This window comes from Rattus norvegicus, chromosome 20 (assembly GCF_021556685.1).
Source record: "Rattus norvegicus strain SHRSP/BbbUtx chromosome 20, alternate assembly SHRSP_T2T, whole genome shotgun sequence".
NCBI classification, from domain to species: domain Eukaryota; kingdom Metazoa; phylum Chordata; class Mammalia; order Rodentia; family Muridae; genus Rattus; species Rattus norvegicus.
The window spans coordinates 31,953,930-31,980,879 of record NC_141553.1 but is presented as its reverse complement, the minus strand read 5'-3'; the positions used below and the strand labels follow the sequence as shown (position 1 = coordinate 31,980,879).

Here is a 26,950-nt window from a genome sequence, read left to right as displayed (position 1 = left end):
TCTGCATGTGTCTCTATGTATCACTTGTGTGCCTGGTTCCCTGAGGCCAGAAAAGGGTAGGGCATCAGGTCCCCTAGAAATGGACTTAAAGATTGATATAAGCCCTAATCCCGCAATAACACAGGTTACAAAAAAAAAAGAAGAAACTAGAAATTTCTAAGTTCTTCATGAAATTCATAGGCAAATGGAATGAATTACAAAATATCACCCTGAGTGAGGTAACCCAATCACAGAAAAACAGGGTATGCACTCACTGACAAGTGGATATTAACCCAAAAGCTTGAATTACCCAAGATACAACCACAGACCACATGAAGCTCAAGAAGGATGACCAAAATGCGGATGCTTCAGTCCTTCTTAAAAAGGGAAACAAAAATATCCATAGGAGGGGATAGGGAGACAAAGTTTAGAGCAAAGACTGAAGGAACGGTCATTCAGAGTCTGCCCCATATGTGGCCCATATATATACAGCCACCAAAACTAGACAAGATGGATGAAGCTAAGTGCATATAGATCTATCTCTCTTGAGAGACACAGCCAGAAGACGTCAAATACAGAGGTGAATGCTACCAGCAAACCACTGAACTGAGAACCAGACCCCCTTGGGAGGAATTAGCAAAAGGATTAAAAGAGCTGAAGGGGCTTGCAACCCCATAAGAACAACAATGCCAACCAACCAGAGCTTCCAGAGACCAAACCACTACCCAAAGACTACACATGGACTGACCCAGGGCTGCAACTGCCTATGAAGCAAAGGATGGCCTTGCTGGGCACCAAGGGAAGGAGAAGCCCTTGATCCTGCCAAGGTTGGACCCCAGTGTAGGGAATTGTCGGGCAGGGGTGGAGTGGGGGGGGTTAGGGGGGGATGGGTGGGGAGGGGAACACCCTTATAGAAGGAGAGGGGGAGGGGTTGGGGGCTTATGTACAGGAAACTGGGAAAGGTAGTAACATTTGAAATTTAAATAAGAAATACCCAATTTTAAAAAAAAGAATACTGTATGCTCTTAGCCACCGAACCATCACTGTAGCCCCACCCGACCCCTGCCACTGGATTTAAATAGCAAATATTTATGACTTGTTTGTACTACATTGTTAATCTACTCATTGAGAATAAGACCACCACTATAATTTACAGCCAAATTTGGGGGGGGGACGTCAGCATAGCATATATATGGTATAATTAAAAAAGAAAATATGAGGAGAGAGCTGTGGAGAGTGAATGCAGACATATATTATAGAAGTTATTAACGTTAAAAATCTGTGACTAGGTAGAGAGCTTAACAGATGGGTATATTTTGGACTAAACTGCTGGTTTGATATGTTCCTTATTGATATTGGAATTGATAGAAGGTTATTTGGTTTATGAATTACCCTGCTAAAGGCCATATGGCTCATTGATGCCAGCTAGCGAGGGTTTGTGGTTACTGTTGACATTTACCACAACAGTAAGCTCGAATTCTCTTAACGTAGGTTCCACAGGAGTTTTGGGTTCATTTCCTGATATCGCAGAGTACAAAAGCCTATCAGGCTCATTGTTTAGCTTATTTCCTTTTTAAAAAATTGTTCAATCTTCATAACGGGTGTGACTGAGTTTTATGGTTATATTATTACTCTGGGAGAGAGTGCAAGATACAAGCTTTTCTGGTTACAGACTAAGGAACACAGTATTTTGTGAGAAAGATTTTGTCTTTTGTGTTTTTAAAAAGTGTGATTAGGTGCTGGAAACCTCACAGTCATACTGATCAGATTTCATAGAGGTAGACCGCCTGAAAAAATTGATCAGGAGAAGCAGGAGATTCTAAACTGTTGTCTTGAGAGTTGTATTTTATAGAGTGTGCCTACTTGGATTCCTGGTCTCAAGGACTTTCAGCTGGGTCCAGTCAGGACACATTGGCTACAGCATTTGCTTCATACTTACCCCCTTACCCCAAAGGATATCTCAACATCCATGTACAGCTTGAAGATTATAGAGGAGTCATCAGTTCAATTCCCTGGATTTTGGAGGGCTGAAAGTGGTTATTCTAAAGTTGTTTTTATGAGGAATTTAGAAATGGTTGTAATTTAACAGGGAGGAATTAGCTAGATTGAGTTATACGTAATCTCATTTATTAACTAAGCTAAAATCCTATCTTTGCTTTGATACAGAATTTGTTAAAAGTTTTAAAAGTACAAGGTTTAGAGTCAATCCTTCTATTGATGTCCTTACAAACTTCTGAGTTGATTACATGTGTGAGTTAAGAGCCAAATAGCAAACATATTGCTGACTTTGTGAGAGAACTTTCAAGATATTATTAAGATATAAAGAAAACAGTACAGATTGTCTTATATAGGCAGATAGTTTTCAAAAACATCAGAAATCCACAAAATTTGAGATTTAAAGTTATTTATCTTTTGTTGAGACATATCTGCTCCTAACAGTTCCCCTTTGGCGGATTTAATGAAGAATGTGAACATCTCTACCTCCAGCTGAGGCAATACTTTGTGGCTGGGCAGCCCCTGGACAAAACTGCCTGTTTCATTTGCAGACTAATACTGTCCAGAAAAGGACAAATTATGCAGAATAGTTGACTGATGAGCTCTGCCAAGACAGGGTGATCAGCCCTTCAACAGTTCTCTGCACCCAAATAGCGTGGGAGGGAGAGCTAAACCTTCAGGGGACAGACATGCCTGGGAGGCCAGAAGAGACTACACTCTGCCCACATTTCTGACTCGAGAGGAAAACACCTGACGCCATCTGGGACCCCGGTGCACGGGGGCTCCAGGAAAAGGCGGCGCAGGCCGTCCTGGTGGCCGGCCTCACAGACAGCTCAAAAGCAGCCCCCCACAAGCAAAGGAATCACAAAAATCCCTGAAAGATTCCAGGAAAACACAATCAAGCAGGTGAAGGAATTAAAAATGAAAATAGAAGCAATAAAGAAAGGACACAGGGAAACAACCCTGGATATAGAAAACCAAAGGAAGAGACAAGGAGTCATAGATAAAAGCATCACCAACAGAATACAAGAGATAGAAGAGAGAATCTCAGGAGCAGAGGATTCCATAAAAATCATCAACACAACTGTCAAAGATACTGTAAAACGGAAAAAGCTACTGGCCCAAAAAATACAGGAAATCCAGGACTCCATGAGAAGATCAAGCCTAAGGATAATAGGTATAGAAGAGAGTGAAGACTCCCAGCTCAAAGGACCAGTAAATATCTTCAACAAAATCATAGAAAAATTCCCTAACCTAAAGAAAGAGATGCCCATGAAAATACAAGAAGCCTACAGAACTCCAAATAGATTGGACCAGAAAAGAAACACCTCCCGTCACATAATAGTAAAAACACCAAACGCACAAAATAAAGAAAGAATATTAAAAGCAGTAAGGGAAAAAGGTCAAGTAACATATAAAGGCAGACCTATCAGAATCACACCACACTTCTCATCAGAGACTCTGAAAGCCAGAAGATCCTGGACAGATGTCATTAGACCTTAAGAGAACACAAATGCCATCCCAGGTTACTGTATCCAGCAAAACTCTCAATTAACATAGATGAAGAAACCAAGATATTCCATGGCAAAACCAAAATTATACAATATCTTTCTACAAGGATAATAAATGGTAAAACCCAACATAAGGAGGCAAGCTACACCCTAGAAAAAGCTAGAAACTAATCATCTTGGCAAAAAAACAAAGAGAAGAAAGACACACACACATAATCTCACATCCAAATACGAATATAACAGGTAGCAACGATCGCTATTCCTTAATATCTCTCAATATCAATGGACTCAACTCCCGAATAAAAAGACATAGATTAACAAACTGGATACGCAATGAGGACCCTGCATTCTGCTGCCTACAGGAAACACACCTCAGAGACAAAGACAGACACTACCTCGGAGTGAAAGGCTGGAAAACAAATTTCCAAGCAAATGGTCTGAAGAAGCAAGCTGGAGTAGCCATTCTAATATCGAATACAATCGATTTTCAACTAAAAGTCATCAAAAAAGATAAGGAAGGACACTTCATATTCATCAAAGGAAAAATCCACCAGATGAACTCTCAATCCTAAATATCTATGCTCCAAATACAAGGGCACCTACATACATAAAATAAACCTTACTAAAGCTCAAAGCACACATTGCACCTCACACAATAATAGTAGTAGATTTCAACACCCCACTCTCATCAATGGACAGATCATGGAAATAGAAGTTAAACAGAGACACAGACAGACTAAGAGAAGTCATGAACCAAATGGACTTAACAGATATTAATAGAACATTCTTTCCTAAAGCAAAGATATACATTCTTCTCACCACCTCATGGTACTTTCTCCAAAATTGACCATATAATTGTTCATAAAACAGGCCTCAACAGATACAGAAAGATAGAAATAATCCCATGCGTCCTATCAGAACACCTGACTGGCTAAAGCTGGTCTTCAATAACAATAAGGGAAGAATGCCCACATATACATGGAAATTGAACAATGCTCTACTCAATGATAACCTGGTCAAGGAAGAAATAAAGAAAGAAATTAAAGACTTTTTAGAATTTAATGAAAATGAAGGTACAACATACCCAAACTTGTGGGACACAATGAAAGCTGTACTAAGAGGAAAACTCATAGCTCTGAGTGCCTGCAGAAAGAAACAGGGGAGAGCATATGTCAGCAGCTTAACAGCACACCTACAAGCTCTAGAAAACTTCCTGGTTGCTGCCGCTGCAGAGAGCTCATGGGCAGCACCCCGCGAGCAAACGTGAGCCTCGGGACCACAGGTAAGACCAACTTTTCTGCTGCAAGAGACCTGCCTGGTGAACTCGGGACACACAGAGGCAGAATTCCTCTAGGACCAGGCACTTTCTGTGTTTACCGGGAGTCCCACACCCTCGGATCCCGGCCCCCAGCAGCTCTCTGCTCCCAGACCCCATGGGAGAGAGACCTCACCGCCTGGTCAGGTGGGCACTCCTGAGGCTGCAGAGCGGAAGAGACCACCAACACTGCCCACCCCTGCCCACATCCCTGGCCCAAGAGGAAACTGTATAAGGCCTCTGGGTTCCCGTTGGGGAGGGCCCAGGAGCGGCAGGACCCCTGCGCCTGAGACACCGCCGGAACCTGAAGGAACAGACCGGATAAACAGTTCTCTGCACCCAAATCCCGTGGGAGGGAGAACTAAACCTTCAGAGAGGCAGACACGCCTGGGAAACCAGAAGAGACTGCACTCTGTGCACATCCAGACGCCAGAGGAAAACACCAAACGCCATCTGGAACCCTTGTGCACTGAAGCTCCCGGAAACGGCGGCGCAGATCTTCCTGGTTGCTGCCGCTTCAGAGAGCTCAAGGGCAGCACCCCGCGAGCGAACTTGAGCCTCGGGACCACAGGTAAGACCAACTTTTCTGCTGCAAGTGATCTGCCTGGTGAACTCAAGACACAGGCCCACAGGAACAGCTGAAGACCTGTAGAGAGGAAAAACTACACGCCCGAAAGCAGAACACTCTGTCCCCATAACTGGCTGAAAGAAAACAGGAAAACAGGTCTACAGCAATCCTGACACACGGGGTTATAGGACAGTCTAGCCACTGTCACAAATAGCAGAACAAAGTAACACTAGAGATAATCTGATGGCGAGAGGCAAGTGCAGGAACCCAAGCAACAGAAACCAAGACTACATGGCACCATCGGAGCCCAATTCTCCCGTCAAAACAAACATGGAATATCCAAACACACCAGAAAAGCAAGATCTAGTTTCAAAATCATATTTGATCATGATGCTGGAGGACTTCAAGAAAGACATGAAGAACTCCCTTAGAGAAACATAGGAAAACATTAATAAACGAGTAGAAGCCTACAGAGAGGAATCGCAAAAATGCCTGAAAGAATTCCAGGAAAACATAAATAAACAAGTAGAAGCCCATAGAGAGGAGGCACAAAAATCCCTGAAAGAATTCCAGGAAAACACAGTCAAACAGTTGAAGGAATTAAAAATGGAAATAGAAGCAATCAAGAAAGAACACATGGAAACAACCCTGGATATAGAAAACCAAAAGAAGAGACAAGGAGCTGTAGATACAAGCTTCACCAACAGAATACAAGAGATGGAAGAGAGAATCTCAGGAGCAGAAGATTCCATAGAAATCATTGACTCAACTGTCAAAGATAATGTAAAGCGGAAAAAAATACTAGTCCAAAACATACAGGAAACCCAGGACTCAATGAGAAGATCAAACCTAAGGATAATAGGTATAGAAGAGAGTGAAGACTCCCAGCTCAAAGGACCAGTAAATATCTTCAACAAAATCATAGAAGAAAACTTCCCTAACCTAAAAAAAGAGATACCCATAGGCATACAAGAAGCCTACAGAACTCCAAATAGATTGGACCAGAAAAGAAACACCTCCCGTCACATAATAGTCAATACACCAAACGCACAAAATAAAGAAAGAATATTAAAAGCAGTAAGGGAAAAGGGTCAAGTAACATATAAAGGCAGACCTATCAGAATCACACCAGACTTTTCGCCAGAAACTATGAAGGCCAGAAGAACCTGGACTGATGTCATACAGACCCTAAGAGAACACAAATGCCATCCCAGGTTACTGTATCCTCCAAAACTTTCAATTAGCATAGATGGAGAAACCAAGATATTCCATGACAAAACCAAATTTACACAATATCTTTCTACAAATCCAGCACTACAAAGGATAATAAATGATAAAGCCCAACATAAAGAGGCAAATAGCTAGAAGAAAAAGGCAAATATACCCTAGGGCAAATATACCCTAGAAGAAGCAAGAAACTAATCGTCTTGGCAAAAAAACAAAGAGAAGAAAAGCACACAAACATAACCTCACATCCAAATATGAATATAACAGGAAGAAATAATCACTATTCCTTAATATCTCTCAACATCAATGGCCTCAACTCCCCAATAAAAAGACATAGATTAACAAACTGGATACGCAATGAGGACCCTGCATTCTGCTGCCTACAGGAAACACACACCTCAGAGACAAAGACAGACACTACCTCAGAGTGAAAGGCTGGAAAACAACTTTCCAAGCAAATGGTCTGAAGAAGCAAGCTGGAGTAGCCATTCTAATATCAAATAAAATCAATTTTCAAGTAAAAGTCGTCAAAAAAGATGAGGAAGGACACTTCATATTCATCAAAGGAAAAATCCACCAAGATGAACTCTCAATCCTAAATATCTATGCCCCAAATACAAGGGCACCTACATACGTAAAAGAAACCTTACTAAAGCTCAAAACACACATTGCACCTCACACAATAATAGTAGGAGATTTCAACACCCCACTCTCATCAATGGACAGATCATGGAAACAGAAATTATACAGAGACGTAGACAGACTAAGAGAAGTCATGAGCCAAATGGACTTAACAGATATTTAGGATAGAACATTCTATCCTAAAGCAGAAGGATATACCTTCTTCTCAGCTCCTCATGATACTTTCTCCAAAATTGACCATATAATTCGTCAAAAAACGGGCCTCAACAGGTACAGAAAGATAGGAATAATCCCATGTGTGCTATCGGACCACCAGGGACTAAAACTGGTCTTCAATATCGATAAGGGAAGAATGCCCACATATACGTGGAAATTGAACAATGCTCTACTCAATGATAACCTGGTCAAGGAAGAAATAAAGAAAGAAATTGAAAACTTTTTTGAATTTAATGAAAATGAAGGTACAACATACCCAAACTTATGGGACACAATGAAAGCTGTGCTAAGAGGAAAACTCATAGTGCTGAGTGCCTGCAGAAAGAAACAGGAAAGAGCATATGTCAGCAGCTTGACAGCACACCTAAAAGCTCTAGAACAAAAAGAAGCAAATACACCCAGGAGGAGTAGAAGGCAGGAAATAATCAAACTCAGAGCTGAAATCAACCAAGTAGAAACAAAAAGGACCATACAAAGAATCAACAAAACCAAAAGTTGGTTCTTTGAGAAAATCAACAAGATAGATAAACCCTTAGCCAGACTAACGAGAGGACACAGAGAGTGTGTCCAAATTAACAAAATCAGAAATGAAAAGGGAGACATAACTACAGATTCAGAGGAAATTCAAAAAATCATCAGATCTTACTATAAAAGCCTATATTCAACAAAACTTGAAAATCTACAGGAAATGGACAATTTCCTAGACAGATACCAGGTATCGAAGTTAAATCAGGAACAGATAAACCAGTTAAACAACCCCATAACTCCTAAGGAAATAGAAGCAGTCATTAAAGGTCTCGAACCAAAAAGAGCCCAGGTCCAGACGGGTTTAGTGCAGAATTCTATCAAACCTTCATAGAAGACCTCATACCAACACTGTCCAAACTATTCCACAAAATTGAAACAGATGGATCACTACCGAACTCCTTCTATGAAGCCACAATTACTCTTATACCTAAACCACACAAAGACACAACAAAGAAAGAGAACTTCAGACCAATTTCCCTTATGAATATCGACGCAAAAGTACTCAATAAAAGTCTGGCAAACCGAATCCAAGAGCACATCAAAACAATCATCCACCATGATCAAGTAGGTTTCATCCCAGGCATGCAGGGATGATTTAATATATGGAAAACCATCAATGTGATCCATTATATAAACAAACTGAAGGAATAAAACCACATGATCATTTCATTAGATGCTGAGAAAGCATTTGACAAAATTCATCACACCTTCATGATAAAAGTCCTGGAAAGAATAGGAATTCAAGGTCCATACCTAAACATAGTAAAAGCCATATATGGCAAACCAGTCGCTAACATTAAACTAAATGAACAGAAACTTGAAGCAATCCCACTAAAATCAGGGACTAGACAAGGCTGCCCACTCTCTCCCTACTTATTCAATATAGTTCTTGAAGTTCTAGCCAGAGCAATCAGACAACAAAAGGAGATCAAGGGGATACAGATCGGAAAAGAAGAGGTCAAAATATCACTATTTGCAGATGACATGATAGTATATTTAAGTGATCCCAAAAGTTCCACCAGAGAACTACTAAAGCTGATAAACAACTTCAGCAAAGTGGCTGGGTATAAAATTAACTCAAATAAATCAGTTGCCTTCCTCTATACAAAAGAGAAACAAGCCGAGAAAGAAATTAGGGAAACGACACCCTTCATAATAGACCCAAATAATATAAAGTACCTCGGTGTGACTTTAACCAAGCAAGTAAAAGATCTGTACAATAAGAACTTCAAGACACTGAGGAAAGAAATTGAAGAAGACCTCAGAAGATGGAAAGATCTCCCATGCTCATGGATTGGCAGGATTAATATAGTAAAAATGGCCATTTTACCAAAAGCAATCTACAGATTCAATGCAATCCCCATCAAAATACCAATCCAATTCTTCAAAGAGTTAGACAGAACAATTTGCAAATTCATCTGGAATAACAAAAAACCCAGGATAGCTAAAGCTATCCTCAACAATAAAAGGACTTCAGGGGGAATCACTATCCCTGAACTCAAGCAGTATTACAGAGCAATAGTGATAAAAACTGCATGGTATTGGTACAGAGACAGACAGATAGACCAATGGAATAGAATTGAAGACCCAGAAATGAACCCACACACCTATGGTCACTTGATTTTTGACAAAGGAGCCAAAACCATCCAATGGAAAAAAGATAGCATTTTCAGCAAATGGTGCTGCTTCAACTGGAGGGCAACATGTAGAAGAATGCAGATCGATCCATGCTTATCACCCTGTACAAAGCTTAAGTCCAAGTGGATCAAGGACCTCCACATCAAACCAGACACACTCAAACTAATAGAAGAAAAACTAGGGAAGCATCTGGAACACATGGGCACTGGAAAAAATTTCCTGAACAAAACACCAATGGCTTATGCTCTAAGATCAAGAATCGACAAATGGGACCTCATAAAACTGCAAAGCTTCTGTAAGGCAAAGGACACTGTCGTTAGGACAAAACGGCAACCAACAGATTGCGAAAAGATCTTTACCAATCCTACATCAGATAGAGGCTTTATATCCAAATATACAAAGAACTCAAGAAGTTAGACCGCAGGGTGACAAATAACCCTATTAAAAAATGGGTTCAGAGCTAAACAAACAATTCACAACTGAGGAATGCCAAATGGCTGAGAAACACCTAAAGAAATGTTCAACATCTTTAGTCATAAGGGAAATGCAAATCAGGGGTTGGGGATTTAGCTCAGTGGTAGAGCACTTGCCTAGGAAGCACAAGGCCCTTGGTTCGGTCCCCAGCTCCAAAAAAAAAGGAAAAAAAAAAAAATCAAAACAACCTTGAGATTTCACCTCACACCAGTGAGAATGGCTAAGATCAAAAACTCAGGTGATTGGGGTTGGGGATTTAGCTCAGTGGTAGAGCGCTTGCCTAGCAAGCGCAAGGCCCTGGGTTTGGTCCCCAGCTCCGAAAAAAAGAAAAAAAAAAAAAAAAAAAAAAAAACTCAGGTGGCAGCAAATGCTGGGGAGGATGTGGAGAAAGAGGAACACTCCTCCATTGTTGGTGGGATTGCAAACTGGTACAACCACTCTGGAAATCAGTCTGGAGGTTCCTCAGAAGATTGGACAAGGAATTACCTGAGGACCCAGCTATACCTCTCTAGGGCATATACCCAAAAGATGCCCCAACATGTAACGAAGACACATGCTCCACTATGTTCATAGCAGCCTTATGTATAATAGCCAGAAGCTGGAAAGAACCCAGATGCCCTTCAACAGATGAATGGGTACAGAAAATGTGGTACATCTACACAATGGAATATTACTCACCTATCAAAAACAATGACTTTATGAAGTTCATAGGCAAATGGAGATAACTCGAAAAGATCATCCTGAGTTAGGTAACCCAATCACAGAAAAACACACATGGTATGCACTAATTGATAAGTGGCTATTAGCCCAAATGCTTGAATTACCCTAGATGCACAGAACACATGAGACTCAAGGAGGATGATCAAAATGAGAATGTTTCACTCCTTCTTTAAAAGAGGAACAAGAATACCCTTGGGAGGAAATAGGGAGGCAAAGTTTAGAACAGAGGCAGAAGGAACACTCATTCAGAGCCTGCCCCACATGTGGCCCATACATATACAGCCACCAAACTAGATAAGTTGGATGAAACAAAGAAGTGCAGGCCGACAGGAGCCGGATGTAGATCTCTCCTGAGAGACACAGCCAGAATACAGCAAATACATAGGCGAACGCCAGCAGCAAACCACTGCACTGAGAATGGGACTCCCGTTGAAGGAATCAGAGAAAGGACTGGAAGAGCTTGAAGGGGCTTGAGACCCCATATGAACAACAATGCCAACCAACCAAAGCTTCCAGGGACTAAGCCACTACCTGACTGACCCTGGGCTCCAACCTCATAGGTAGCAATGAATAGCCTAGTAAGAGCACCAGTGGAAGGGGAAGCCCTTGGTCCTGCCAAGACTGAACCCCCAGTGAATGTGATTGTTGGGGGGAGGGCAGTAATGGGGGGAGAATGGGGAGGGGAACTGCCATGGAGAAGGATATGGGGAGGGCTTACGGGATGTTGGCCTGGAAACCAGGACGGGGAATAACAATTGAAATGTAAATAAGAAATACTCAAGTTCATAAAGATAAAAAAAAATTTTTTAAAAACTAAAAAAAAAAAAAAAGAATTTCATAACCAACAAAATTTATTGTCTAATTTTAGCTACATTTTTTATAGAGACATTTTTATTTCACCAAAAGTATCATTTATGCTTTTGTTCATTTTTAAATTAAAAGTTTCATAATGTTTCCCCAGTTTACAAATAAAAACATATTTAAGAAAAAAAACTACAGTTAAGAAAAAAGAAGATAAAAAAGAGATAGCATGTGAATAAAGTTCAGACCCAACATCCTACTTTAACAGGTAACTAGCCTTCAAAGACAAAGAGTAGGGTTTTTAGTAAAAAGGGAAAGCAATATGTAAGCCATGCAGAGTGGGTGTCAGGCAGAGTGTAGGTTGTGACAAAGCAACAAAGGGATCAGAAACCAGGGAATTTATGTAAAATACCCATGATTGTAACAACCTCCCTTCTACTATCCAAATCTCAGCATCCCTGGAACTAGTTTTGTTACCTACACTATACCTTATCTGATAGCAAAAGAATGCAAAATCTGTCCTGGAAAAAAAACAAAACTGTATATTCAGAAACACTCTAAATGGAGTCAAAGATAAAGATGTGCTACCCAGTTAATCACCCTACCATGCAGCCCTACACATATGCCCATTTACCAGTGAGTCCAAAGCTAAGGATCAGCAGATAATAAAGACAGCATCCGAGAGGAAAGCACCTACGACAAACAGTAATCTGTAAAGAACACCGAACAGTTCAAAAGAACAGATAAACAAGAAAATTATTCACTTTCCTTCTAATTTATTTATTTTGGGGGGGTATCAATTTAAATAGTTTTATTATTCCATGTTACTTGTTTTGGGTCTCTCTGGAACAATGCTATATCCTCTACTTGGACTGACTTAATTCACCTATTCAATGGTGGGGCCTGAAGAAGCACCACCAGATGGAGGAGCTACTCCACCAGGGAAGCCACCCGCGCTCTGGTACAGCTTGGTAATGAGAGCTGCAGACCTTCTCCAGTTCTTTGTGCTGATGCTCAAATTCCTCCTTCTCTGCAGTCTGGCTCTGATCCCAGCCAGCTGATGACTTCATTGCACTTGTCAAGAATCTTCTGTTTGGGGCTGGAGAGGTGGCTCAGTGGTTAGGAGCACTGACTGGTCTTCCAGAGGTCCTGAGTTCAAATCCCAGCAACCACATGGTGGCTCACAACCATCTGTAATGAGATCTGATACCCTCTTCTGGTGTGTCTGAAGACAGCTACAGTGTACTTACATATAAATAAGTAAATAAATAAATAAATAAATATTTAAAAAAAAGAATCTTCTGTTTGTCCTCATCATTGACCTTGCCTTGAAGCTTCTCATCTTCAACAGTTGCTTTCATGTTGAAGGCATGAGACTCCAGCGAGTTCTTAGAGGAAACCTTCTCTCTGCTTCTCATCCTCAGCTTTGTACTTCTCAGCTTCTTGGACCATGCACTCAATATCCTCCTTACTCAAGTGGCCCTTGTCATTGGTGATGGTGATCCTGTTCTCCTTTCCTGTGCTCTTATCTACAGCAGAAACATTGAGGATGCCATTGGCGTCAATGTCAAAAGTAACCTCCTTCTGAGGAACCCCACAGGGTGCTGGAGGTGCCTGTGAGCTCAAACTTCCCAAGCAGGTTGTTGTCCTTGGTCATGGCCCTTTCACCTTCATACACCTGGATGAGTACACCTGGCTGGTTGTCAGAGTAGGTGGTAAGAGTCTGGGTCTGCTTGGTAGGAATGGGGGTATTACGCTTGATGAGGACAGTCATGACTCCACCAGCAGTTTCAGTCCCAAGGGAAAGAGGAGTGACATCCAAGAGCAGCAAATCCTGAACATTCTCAGACTTGTCTCCAGATAGAATGGCTGCCTGGACAGCTGCACCATAGGCAACGGCTTCATCGGGTTAATGCTCTCATTCAGTTCTTTTCCACTGATGAAGTCTTGCAGAAGTTTCTGGATCTTGGGGATTCTGGTAGAACCACCCACCAGGACAATATCATGGATCTGTGACTTGTCTAGTTTGGCATCTCGAAGGGCCTTCTCTACAGGGTCCAGTGTGCCACGGAACAGGTCAGCATTCAACTCCTCAAATCGAGCATGGGTAATGGGAGGTGTAGAAGTCAATTCCCTCATAGAGAGAATCAATTTCCATACTGGCCTGGGTGCTGGAAGAGAGGGTGTGCTTTGCCCGCTCACAGCAGTGCAGAGACGCCGGACAGCTCTCTTGTTCTCACTGACATCCTTCTTGTGCTTTCGCTTAAACTCAGCAATGAAATGGTTGACCATTCAGTTGTCAAACTCTTCTCCACCCAAGTGGGTATCTCCAGCTGATGTTATGACTTCAAAAATTCCATCCTTGATAGTGAGGACTGACACATCAAAAGTGCCACCTCCCAAGTCAGAAATCAGCACAGTCCTTTCAGCTCCGACCTCCTTATCTAAGCCACAGGCAATAGCAGCAGCAGTTGGCTCACTGATAACTGGGAGTACACTGAGGCCAGCACCAGTTCAGCATCTCTTGTTGCCTGCTGCTGAGAGTCACTGAAGTAAGCTGGCACTGTGACCACGGCATTGGTAACAGTCTTTCCAAGGTAAGCTTCTGCAGTTTTCTTCATCTTTGTCAGAACCATTGAGGACATTTCCTCTGGGTAGAAACTTTTTGTCTCCCCTTTGTATTCAACTTGGTCTGTGGGCCTGCCTGCATCGTTCACCACCATGAAGGGCCAGTGCTTCATGTCAGACTGAACAACAGCATCGTCGAACCTATGTCCGATCAGACGTTTGCCATCAAAAACTGTGTTGGTGGGGTTTGTTGCAACCTGATTCTTGGCTGCATCCCCAATTAATTGTTCTGTGTCGGTGAAAGCAACATAGCTTGGCATGGTGTGGTTACTCTGGTCATTGGCAATTATTTCTACCTTTCCATGCTGGAAGACACCCACACAGGAGTAGGTGGTGCTGAGATCAATGCCAACTGCAGGTCATGGTTGCTTGCGTGTAGGCCTAGCTGTGCTGACAACGACGAGACCACACAGAGACCCAGGAGCTGGCTCGGTGTTCAATAATTTATTTATTTTTATGTGTATGTATACTCTGTGTGCATGTACACCTGCAGGCCAGAAGACAGCAGCAGATCATATTACAGATGGTTGTGAGCCACCATGTGGTTCCTGGAATTTGAACTCAGGACCTCTGGAAGAGCAGCCAATGCCCTTAACCACTGAGTCATCTCTCCAGAACCCCACTAAAAAGAAAACTGTCAATCTTCAGAGAGGTCAATAAGAGTTTATCTTATAAAAAAGTTAATGCAATGTGGAGCTTCCATTTTAACAGAAATTTACTTTAAATTAATATAAATAACATGTAAAAAGGAAAGAAAGGAGAGTAAAATAATGGAGTGAGCAAAACTCAGGGCTATTATACTGATGGATTACAATATAAAGCACACTAGTCAGTGCAGTGCTCCCAGAGTTGGCACTTCTGAAGCAACACAACAAGAGAAGCGGCCTGGTGCTCCCGAGATGAGTCGGGAACAGAAGATTTGGCAGAGGAACGGAGTTACGCAGTACCATAGATGGCTCCCTGTTTGTAACTTCTCACACTGACTTCTAGTCCAGACAACCTCTAGACACACAGAAATGAAAACATATATAGATTTGAAGGAAGACAGTTAGCCAAGTACCCACTGTAGGAGGCAACATCTGGCAAGGTGGAGCAGTGAGCACAGGAGATCAACGGAGCCCTGGGAGAGGAGCGTTCTGAGACAGTTTTAGTGGATGCAAGATCTCAAAACTTTTCTAACAATGGTAAAATATAAACTGTGGTTTTTATTTTGGTGACATTTGCACTAACGGATAAAAATAGATAATAGGTAAAAATGTGAGCGCCTGGACACAATTCAAGGCAGAAATAGCTAAAAAAAAAATTCATTATATTCTTAACCTCCAGCAAAAAGGAACATTGGGAAGAACCTCATTGAACTAGTAGCAAAAAGCACAAATTTCACTGACCTGCTCCCTTGCCTTCATGCACTGCATGAGTAATCATCAGATGAAATGGGAGCATCTATGTAGCAGCACTTCTACTCAGACAAGTATTTGGGTGGTCTGAACACACACTGATTGAGTCGCATACTGGATTAGCCACTTTCCCCCCACTCAACTCCATTTTTACTTAGATGATTTAATCTTTATTAAGTCTTAAGTATCTGGAGGATATTTTAGAAACTACAAAGTGAGCCTGTTGCTTCAAGAACTATAGCTGGCTGTATTTGTCAATGATAATTTAGGAATTCCACAAATTAGAAATTTAGAAAACTTGCATCCTCTCCTATTGAGTCTGATAGCTTCCTAATACTAATGGTGACACTGTATGCTGCACTTTAAAATAATGCTCCACTAATAATTTACGGAACCCTATTTTCCAAATGGAGAATAAGACTCTTCCAAGTTCAATGTAAGACTGACAAGAAAAGGTTTAATGGTGGAATTTTAAACACCTCAATGAGAGGAACTCTACCACTCAGATGGGATTTGGTGACATAGGCCTTTACCCCAGGTAACTCTGTGGAGTTTCAGGGCAGCCTGCTTTAACATTTCCAGCCCAGCTAAGGATATACATGTAAGGGGAGGTTCTGATGCTAACCGTGTTCCCCAATTGGTTCTTCATTTGTCCATAAAGAAGGCCAGGGCTAATTGATGGGTAAAGGGTACAGGTGGAACTTCTGGGTCCCAGGAGGAAAAAACAGACACAAGGAAGGAAAAGGGTCTTTTCTGCCATGCTTTGGAAGAAGGAGGACACAGTAATCATGTAAGACCTCAAGGGTAGCTTGGGCCTGAGGCCTCTGCTACTGGCGATGGCCAAGGATGTTAGGCAGGGGCTAGGTGGAACAAGCCACCAAGTTTAGGGCAGGAGCAGAGATGGAGCGAAGGGCAATGGTGTCTAGTAAGGAAGTTATAGGGTAACAAAACAAGCTGTGTGTGTTTCTTTTGTCCTCGGATTCAAGGGGCTTGGGAGTGGGCTGGTAGTGTGACCCCCTCCTGGAGCAGACAATCCTAGAGCTAAAAGCAGAAAAACCAAAAGGGAGGGGCTAGAAGCACGGTCGCAGTCCAGGGAAAGGCGGTATTGATATATATTACTACACGTAACATACACAATGAGACCCTGTCTCAAAAAAGCATATACCTCTCTCAAGTTTTGGCATAGTATCAGAGAACACCCATTCATGATTATCAAAACACATCATATTCCTTAGCGAAGACCACACAGCACAGCAGATTAGTACATAGGAAGAAATGAGACTTGTAAAGCTACATGAGACACAGTGGTAACACCTGAAACCCCAGCACTTTAGAGGCGTAAGCAAGAGGGCTGCAAATTCTAGGTATCTCAAGCAGCATAGTAAGATCCTATTCAAGAATAAAGAAAAAACAGAAAGCTAGCTGGGCATTTGGTACACATATTTATTCCCAGAACTGAGAGGCAGAGACAGAGGGATCTCTTTGTGAGATTCATGCCAGCCTGGTTTTTACATAGTAAGTGCCATGCCAGCCTTAGCTATACAGTGGACCCATCTCAGAACAACAGCAACAAAAGGCTGAGGGTGTCGCTCAGCAGTCTAGCACAAAAGTTCATAAGTTCAATCACCAGACCCACACAAAACACACCCTCAGGTCAGGAAATGCAAATCAATACTAATGTTCTCATAAAAATCCCTCTTCTTTTGAAAGGTGTTTTTATAATAAGTATTCTCAAAATGTACTTGGTTTGTTTTTATTTCTATAAATGAATTAGTAAATATTTAAACTTTTCATAGTTTAAATTTTTAATCTAATTATTATTACATGTAAGTCATATAAAAAGAATTTGGATCCTGTGCTACCTTGAATGAGAATGGCCCCTATAGACTCATATTTTGAAGATTTGGTCCACAATTTGTGGAGCTGGACTTTTTTGGAAAGGATTAGGGGTTGTGGCCTTGTTTGAGGAGCCTTGGAAAATAAGGTCCAAGCAACAGGCCCAAAGGGGATCCAGCTCAAGGGGAGGCCCCAAGACCTGACACCATTACTGAGGCTATGGAGTGTTCACAAAAAGGGACCTATCGTGACTGCCCTCCAAAAGATTCAATAAGCAGCTGAAAGAGTCAGATACAGCTATGTGTACCTAACCAATGACAGAAGCTGCTGACCCCTCTAGCTGAATTAGGGAAAAGTTGGAAGAAGCTGAGGAGGAGGGCAACACTGTAGGAAGACCAGCAGTCTCAATTAACCTGGACCCACGAGATCTCTCAGACACTGATCACCAACCAGGCAGCATACACCAGCTGAGATGAGGCCTCCAACACATACACAGCAGAGGACTGCCAGGTCTGAGTTCAGTCAGAGAAGATGCACCTAACCCTCAAGAGACTGGAGGCCCAGGGAGTTCAGAGGTCTGGTGGGGTGGGGACAACCTCATGGAGACGGGGATAGGGGGTATGCGGGGTGAGGAAGGTATGGGATGCAGAACAGTTGGGGGGTAGACCGGGAGGGGAATAAAATCTGGAGTGTAAAAATAAATAAATAAATAAATAAATAAATAAATAAATAAATAAATAAATAAATGAATAAATAAATATCGTGCCTAGTTGATAAAGAATGTAACAAAAATAGTTCTTCAAACTTCAAAAACAATCTACTATAAACTAATTTATGGAAGCAGATTTCTTAACTTGTATATTTTGCTCATACCTTACTAAAATTTGGAGGAGGGTTTTTGCCTCTACATAAATTTGAGAGGGCCCATACAGCATTTCTGGTGGTTGTAAGTCTGTTTGAATTTGTTAATAACCTGCCAAGAAAAGAAAAGAACTGTCATTTTATATTCACTTTTCTATTTTAACTATTTTTTAATTTTCTCTGATATAATTAATACTTAAACTGATAAAACAAAAAGAGAACTTAAAATGGATTATATTAGATCTAAACATTTAAGTTGCTAACAAACTGAAGGTAGATATCAGAGGAAATGTGCAAAATTCCTTTTGTTAAGATCATGAAAATGCTACCTTATATAAATCAGAAAGCCGGGGACAGTGTCAAACCCAGTGAAGGTCACTTACTGGTAAAGGATTTTCTCTGTTTTATTTTAACAGGTCTTACTTGGTGAGTGTGTGTGGTCTCTCTGTGTGTGTGGTCTGTGTGTGTGTGGTCTGTGTGGTGTGTGTGTGTGTGTGTGTGTGTGTGTGTGTGTGTGTGTGTGTGTGTGTAAGCCTGATAGATGAATCCTGATAGATGTTAAGAAACTGAGTATCTGAAACAAGAATGTCTTTTCTCTCAGCTCCCTAAAAAGTTATTAACAATCTTCCACACATTCCCTAAAATGTTGTATTGAATATATAATGGTTATTCTGACGGTTTGAATGAGACTGGCCCATACAGGCTTCTATTTAAATACCGGGGCTCCCTACAACTGGTGGCTGTTGGGCAAGAATTAGGAGGTGTGACCCTGATGGCAGAGGTGCATTACTGGAAATGGACTTGAGCTTTCAAAAGCCGTCCATCATCCACAGCTCACTCTCCTTCTCCTGCTTGTGCATGGGATATGACCTCTGAGCTGCTGCTCCAGCCACCATGCCTTCTCTCTGCCATGATAAACTTTAACCCTCTGACACTGTAAGTCCGATGAAACTCTTTCTTCTGTAAGATACTTAGTTCATGGTCTTTCATCATAGCAATCCAAAGTCACTCATACAATCATTTATGTTTTAGTTAATGATGTCTAAATAGGAGACTTCCAAGACAGTGACGTAACAAGTAGACGCTGCCACCAAGGCTGACAACTGAAGCTCCAGCCACAGGATTCTCACGATGGAGGAAGAGAACTGACTCCAACAGCCGTCCTACGAACACACACGAAATGAATGGAGGAAGAGAACTGACTCCAACAGCTGTCCTATGAACACACACGAAATGAATGGAGGAAGAGAACTGACTCCAACAGCCATCCTACGAACACACACAAAATGAATGGAGGAAGAGAACTGACTCCAACAGCCATCCTACGAACACACACGAAATGAATTATAGGAGACTCCGTAAAATAGTGTAAGTGTGTGTACAAAGTTTTAGGGAGAAATGGGCCCTGGGGACATCCTAATAATTCTTTATAGCTTACAAAAAGAACACACATCAAAATGAGGCATGTGGTAGTACAATTCTAGGAGTTTATTAAGGTGCTAAGGGTTTTCATAAACCTGCTAGAGATATAGAGAGCCTAGGCTGGAAACTAACAAATAAGCAAACGAGAGAGCTGCCTGGCCATTGCTGTTCTCACCAACTTTCCCAGAATTCTGGAAGGTTGTCAAGTTACAGCCTTGGAAGGATTGAAATATATCATTAACTTTTCTGGTATTTTAATTTGCCCTTGCTCAAAGCCATCTCTGTAGCCTGGCAGATGAATTTATTCAACTGTTTGGCCCCTATTCCAGAAGAAGCAGAACAAGAACATATACCTTGTTTGAAGCACTTAAACATATGTTGCTAGCTTTGTGGGGACTCTGAAAAATGGATATATGTGTTTGTCTTTATTTTGCCCATCTAAGAATGCTCTAGAGGTAGAAAAGCAGCTAAATGTCTCTTTATAAGTGCAGAAACCTAGGGCAAAAAATATACAGCAAACAAAAGACATTGAAAACATGGAAGGAAAAACTGGGGAGTGAAATGCCCTGGAGAAGTAAGCCATTTGAAAAGCTTCATGTATCAGACATCTAGATAACCATCCACATCTTCAGGTCAGAGTACACACTCAGGAAAACACTGGGGAAGGCCCCACCTTCAGGCTCAGCATAAACAGAGCATAAACATACTGAGTCACAGTAGTAACTGACTTAACTAAGTGCCTTAATATGGGTAACACCTTAACAATTTTTAAAACATCTCTTTTAGAGGACTGGACAGTCCCCAAGAGTACTAAGAGTACTTGGTGCAGGCTGGGGAGATGGCTCAGTGGTTAAGAGCACTGATTGCTCTTCCAGAGGACCTGAGTTTAATTCCCAGCAACCACGTGGTGGTTCACAACCATCTGTAATGGGGTCTGATGCCCTCTTTTGCTGTGTCTGACGACAGCTACAGTATACTCACATACATAAAATAAATAATCCTCACGTGGTGGTTCACAACCATCTGTAATGGGGTCTGATGCCCTCTTCTGCTGTGTCTGACGACAGCTACAGTATACTCACATACATAAAATAAATAATCCTTTAAAAAAAAAACTTTAAAAAAGAGTACTTGTTGCTCTTGCATACGACCCAGGTTTGATTCTCAGAATCTCCATGAACCTCTGAACTGTAAGCCAGCCCCAATTAAACGTTTTATGTATACAAGTTGCCTTGGTCATGGTGTCTCTTTACAGCAAGAAAACCCTAAGACAACACCCAAACTGGAAAACAGAAAATGAAACTACCTCTATACATATGATATATCTCATATACAAAAATCTAATAATCTATAAAACAAAAACACACATTAAGACCCAATCTCAAAAAGAAAGCTACTAGTTATAGTAGTAAATTCACAAAGTCACTAGGTATAAGATCAACATCTCAAATTAACTAAATTCCCACACATTTCCTATAAATACACTTTTTTAAATTAAGGAAACTTTTATTTACAATAAAAAAAAGATATTCCTTTGGTTGTGGTGGGGTTAAATATGAGTAAATCTATCACAAGTTGAAAACACTGCAAGAAAAAAAAAATATATATATATATATATATTTATACCATCTAACTTACTATTAAGTTTGGATCTAAAATAGTCCCCAAATATCATGCTAGCGGTACAAAGGATAATAGAACCTTTGAGATGTGATACACAGTAGAAGTTAATTAACTCACTAGAGGAATGACTTCAAGATTTGGAGACTTTGGCCCTTTCTGCATGTTAATTTTGTTTCTTGACCACTGAAAGGAAAGGTGACAGTTGCACCCTATCACACTTCCCTGAAATGATGATGATCTCTGTGGGGACACAAAGTAACTCTGCCGAGTAATCATGTACTGAAGCCTCCAAACCTGTGAGTCAAAGCCAGCCTCTCCTCCCTACAGATTTGTCACAGTGAGAGAAAGCACGCTAAATAATGGAGTGGTCTTTGTTGCCCTGTGTGGCAATTATGCTTGCACTAACAAATGCTGACCTCTGACCCAGCAGACATCTGACTACAGTTTGGGGGTGTTCAGCATCTCCTGCCTTAGTATTTTGTAAACAGTGTTCTCCGCCACCTTCTGATTGGTTAAATAAAAGGCCTATGGCCTATAGCAAAAAGCAGACTAGTAAGGTGGGACTCCAAAAACAGGAATCTGGGAAGGAGTGGGGCTAGGGAGAGGGCAGGCCAGGAAAGAAGGAGCAGTAACTAACCACCCATGTGGCAGAACTTAGCTTAGTATAAATGGGACAGTGTAGTTACGAGTTAGGAGGAAACAATGCCTAGTTATAAGGCCAAAAGCTTATAAATAAATATAGCCTCCATGCCATTATTCAGAACTGGAGTTGGCATAGAAAGGCCCAGGGATATACATACCTACAATAGAGCATAGCAACACGGTTCTTTACATGTGATCAGCTCTCCTCTTATGGCTAACTAGAAGCTGCAGTTTGCCACTACTTCTGCAATCACAAGAATATCACTCGAATACTGCTACTCCAGGAAAAGGCCAAAAGTCAAAAAAGCTTCTATGAAATGTATTTCAGTGTTAAACCATCAAACCAGTCACATGTTCAACCAATGTAAACTGGAGACTGCCTTAGAAAATTTAATCAAGGTGTAAGACTTGTTTACTAAAAACTACAAAACATTTAAAGACCTAAATAAATTACATTACAACCCATGTTGTTAAGAATGCAACCTACAGGGGCTGGAGAGATGGCTCAGCGGTTAAGAGCCCCGACTGCTCTTCCAGAGGTCCTGAGCTCAATTCCCAGCAACCACCTGGTGGCTCACAACCATCTGTAATAAGATCTGATGCCCTCTTCTGGTGTGTCTTAAGACAGCTACAGTGTACTTACATATAATGAATAAATCTTTAAAAAAAAAAAAAAAAGAGATCCAATGTCCTCCTTCTGGTGTGTCTGAAGACAGCTACAGTGTACTTATATATAATAAATGAATAAATCTTTAAAAAAAGATTTATGCAATCTAAAAAAAGAGAATGCAATCTACAGATTCAGATTTGCAATTACTTTTTCTGCAAAAACAGAATGTCATTCAGCCATAAAATGAAGTGTTAATACATGAAACAAAACAGGTGAAGGCTGAAAACAATACAGTAAGAGAAACAACCCAGACACAAAGATCATGATATAGTATTCAACTTATGACACGTAGAAAAGGTAAAGACATAAACCAGATTTTAGTTTCCAAGGACTGTGATGGTGAAGTGAGATATGACTGCCTAATGAACATTAACTCTCTGAATTGAAAAAAAAATTCAGAAAGTCCATAGTGATGATTGTTTAACACAAGAAATACACTTGGCGCCACTGAACAGAAGTACATAAGATGGCTAAGATGGGCTGGCACAGGCGCTCACTCATCCTGTAACCCCAGCAAGAGGCTGAGGTAGGAGAACTGCCATGAGGCCGTCCCAGGAAACACACAAAAGTTCGAAGGTAAAGTCCATCATGGTGGGGAAGGTCCGGCGGTATGAGTGCAAGGCAACCGCACACAGTAAACCCACCGTCCACGGGAAGCAGACGGTGGTGAATACTGGCACTCAGCTTATTTACCATTTTAACTCAGTCCAGGACTGAATAGAATTCCAGAGACAGAACAGTGCCACATAGCTCAACTGAGTTTCCAGGATCAACTACAGCAATTTAGAAACTCCAGAGCAAACATTCACAGAAGTCTGTCTCCTAGATTATGCTGTATCCTCTCAAGTTAACACTCAATATTCACCATCACACGTCGAATGCTGTTTTACTTTATCTGTATTTGAAAAGATTTTCCTCTAACAGATGAAGCCTCCGAAAGATAATTTCATTTTAAAACAAAATGATAAACCTGTTTTCTTTTGTCTATATTATATACCATGATTTGGCAAGTTTTTTTCAGCAAATCTTTTAGATTTTTCAATTCCACCGACACAAAGTAGAGCAAAAGAAAACAGGGCAACAATACAAAATTATGAAGTTAAACTACATGTGAATAAAGTTGTATTAACATAGTCTATGGAACTAAAAGACTTACATTTACTAAGAGTTAAATTCATTAGCGTCATAATAATAAAACTTCAAACAAAAATAATCATATGACATTATTAAAAATCATATATTTATTTAAACATTAGCTGAGTGAATTTCCATGTAATAGATAGATAATTCATCATTATTTTAAGGTTAGCAGCTTCCTTTAAAGTGACAGTGTCTGGTAGCTAGCCTGCTTTACTTCTTTTTTAACTTTTCAATATTACCTTTAGTTCTCTTCCCCTCTTCCTCCCAACTGAGACTGGGATTCATGTAGTAGAGAATCATCTTAAACTCCTGATCTTCCTGCTTAAACCTCCCCAATATAGGGATTACAGGTTGCCTCAGAGGACAAGGTACACTTCTCCAATTTTCAATAAAATTTTCAACTTTCTATACTCAAATTTTATATTGAAACTGTTATTTTCTAACATTCCTTCTAAAATGCATTATGTGAACATCTAGCAATACACAGTACTGTGCTTTTTATCTTCTATTAACTTAGCTTTGCTCAATTACCAACAAGGTCATTTGTAGAACATTGAAAAGAGATCAGTGGCTAACAAAAGCTTACCACTTCCTTCATAAACTACTGCTAAACTGGCAAATTAACAAGTAGCAAAATATTCTAGAAACAAAATGCTTAATTTATCTACAGATCAAATGATCAGATCAGAGAAAGATCACATGGAAAGGACAATGGCCACAAGAAGGCACAAAACAGTGAAATTGTAGCAATAGTTCAGTGGCCTGCATCCAAATGGTTCTTAATAAAGTTTAATAGTATTAAGTCATGCCAAGAAATTATTTCTATATTATTGTCTATTAGGACAAGGGGTTGAGTGGGAGAGAGAACTGGACTCTCAGAAGTGCGGACAATCCTGAGAGCTCAGGGGAGACCACCACTTCTACTCACATTCCTGGCCCAAGAGAAACCTACCTAGTGCCCACTGAATACAAGAACCTAGGAGCAGTCATCAGCAGGAACCTTCTGGTTTCTGCCAGCAACAGGAGCCAAAAGCCAGACGCCTGGAGCTCTGACACACCTGAGAGCAGAGGTATGACCAACTTGTCTGCTCCAAGCAACCCAACTGGAGGCTTCAGGACACACAGACATAGGAGTAGCTCTCTGCTCCCAGATCCAGCTGAAAGAACACAGGTCTACAGGAGTGCTGACACACAGGCCTACAGAGACCACAGAACAAGCTAACACCAGAGACAACATGATGGCCAGAGGCAAGCAAAGGAACCTAAGTAACAGAAGCCAAGACTACTTGGCTTCATCAGAGCCCAGTTCTCCCACCAAAGCAAATACTGGATATACAAACACACTGGAAAAGTAAGATGATGATGATAGAGAACTTTAAGAAGGACATAAATAACTCATTAAAGAAATACAGAACAACATAGGTGAACAAGTAGAAACTCTTAAAGAAGAAACACAAAAATTTCTTAAATTGCAGGAACACACAACCAAATAGGTGAAGGAATTGAATAAAACCATCCAGAATTTAAAATGGAAATAGAAACAATAAAAAAAGCACAAAAGGAGACAACCTGGAGATAGAAAACCTAGGGAAAAGATCAGGAGTCATAGATGCAAACATCACGAACAGAATACAAGAGATGGAAGAGAGAATCTCTGGGGCATTAGATATCATAGAAAACATTGTTACAACCATCAAAGATAATGTAAAACACAAAAAGCTCCTAAACCAAAACATCCAGGAAATCCAGGACACAATGAGAAGATCAAACCTAAGGATAACAGATATAGAAACGAAGACTCCCAACTTAAAGGGACAGTAAATATCTTCAACAAAATTATAAAAGAAAACTTCCCTAACCTCAAGAAAGAGATGCCCATAAACATACAAGAACCCTTCAGAACTCCAAATAGATTGGACCAGAAAAGAAATTCCTCCTGTCACATAATAGTTAAAACACCGAATGCACAAAACAAAGAAAGAGTATTAAAAGCAGTAAGGGAAAACGGTCAAGTAACATATAAAAGCAGACCTATCAGAATCACACCAGACTTCTCACCAGAGACTCTGAAAGCCAGAAGATCCTGGACAGATGTCATACAGACCCTAAGAGAACACAAATGCCAGCCCAGGTTACTGTATCCAGAATAACTCAATTAACATAGATGGAGAAACCAAGATATTCCATGACAAAACCAAATTTACACAATATCTTTCCACAAATCCAGTCCTACAAAGGATAATAGATGGAAACTCCAACACAAAGAGTAAAATTACACTGTAGAAAAGGCAAGAAAGTAATGTCTTTGCAATGAAACCAAAAGAAAAGAAACACAAACATAATTCCACCTCTAACAACAAAAGTAACAGGAAGGAACAGTCACTGTTCCTTAATATCTCATCATCAGTGGACTCATTGCCCAATAAAAAGACATAGACTAACAGACTGGATACGGAAAGGGGACCCAGCACTTTGCTGCAAACAGGAAACACACCTCAGAGACAAAGACAGACATTACCTCAGAATAAAAGTTTGGAAAACAACTTTCCAAGCAAATGGTTCCAAGAAACAAGCTGGAATAGCCATTGTAGTATCAAATAAGATCGACTTTCAACCAAAAGATTTCAAAAAAGATACGAACGGACACCTGATATTCATCAAAGGAAAAAAATCCACCAAGATGAACTCTCAATCCTGAATATCTCTGCTCCAAATGCAAAGGCACTTAATATTCATAAAAGAAACCTTACTAAGCTCAAATCACACATTGCACCTCACACAATAATAGTGGGAGATTTCAACATCCCACTCTCATCAATGGACAGATCATGGAAACAGAAACTAAACAGAGACATAGAGGAACTAACAGAAGTTATGAACCAAATGGATTTACCAGATATTTATAAAACGTTTCATTCTTAAAAAAAAAAAAAAAAAGAATATGCCTTCTTTTCAGTACTTCTGCAAAACTGATCATATAATCAGTCACAAGATAGGCCTCAACAAATACAAGAAGATTAAAATAATCCCATGCATCCTATCAGATCACCAGGGACTAAGTCTGGTCTTCAATAACAACAATAACAACAGAAAGCCCACATACACATGGAAGCTGAA

The 26,950-nt window shown here is 40.6% G+C and overlaps 1 protein-coding gene across 7 annotated transcripts in view; it reads right to left on the bottom strand.

Moving 5' to 3' along the window:
• The window catches only part of Kpna5 (karyopherin subunit alpha 5), a 65,143-nt gene that overhangs the window by 19,352 nt on the left and 18,841 nt on the right, over positions 1-26,950 (bottom strand). For all 7 annotated transcript variants that reach the window (XR_015644651.1, XR_015644653.1, XR_015644654.1 and 4 more), the window contains 1 exon segment: positions 18,349-18,448. Coding sequence is in view for 4 of the 7 variants with exons in the window: in XM_087597186.1 (XP_087453312.1) it covers positions 18,349-18,448 (100 nt within the window). In the remaining 3 variants the exon portion in view is untranslated.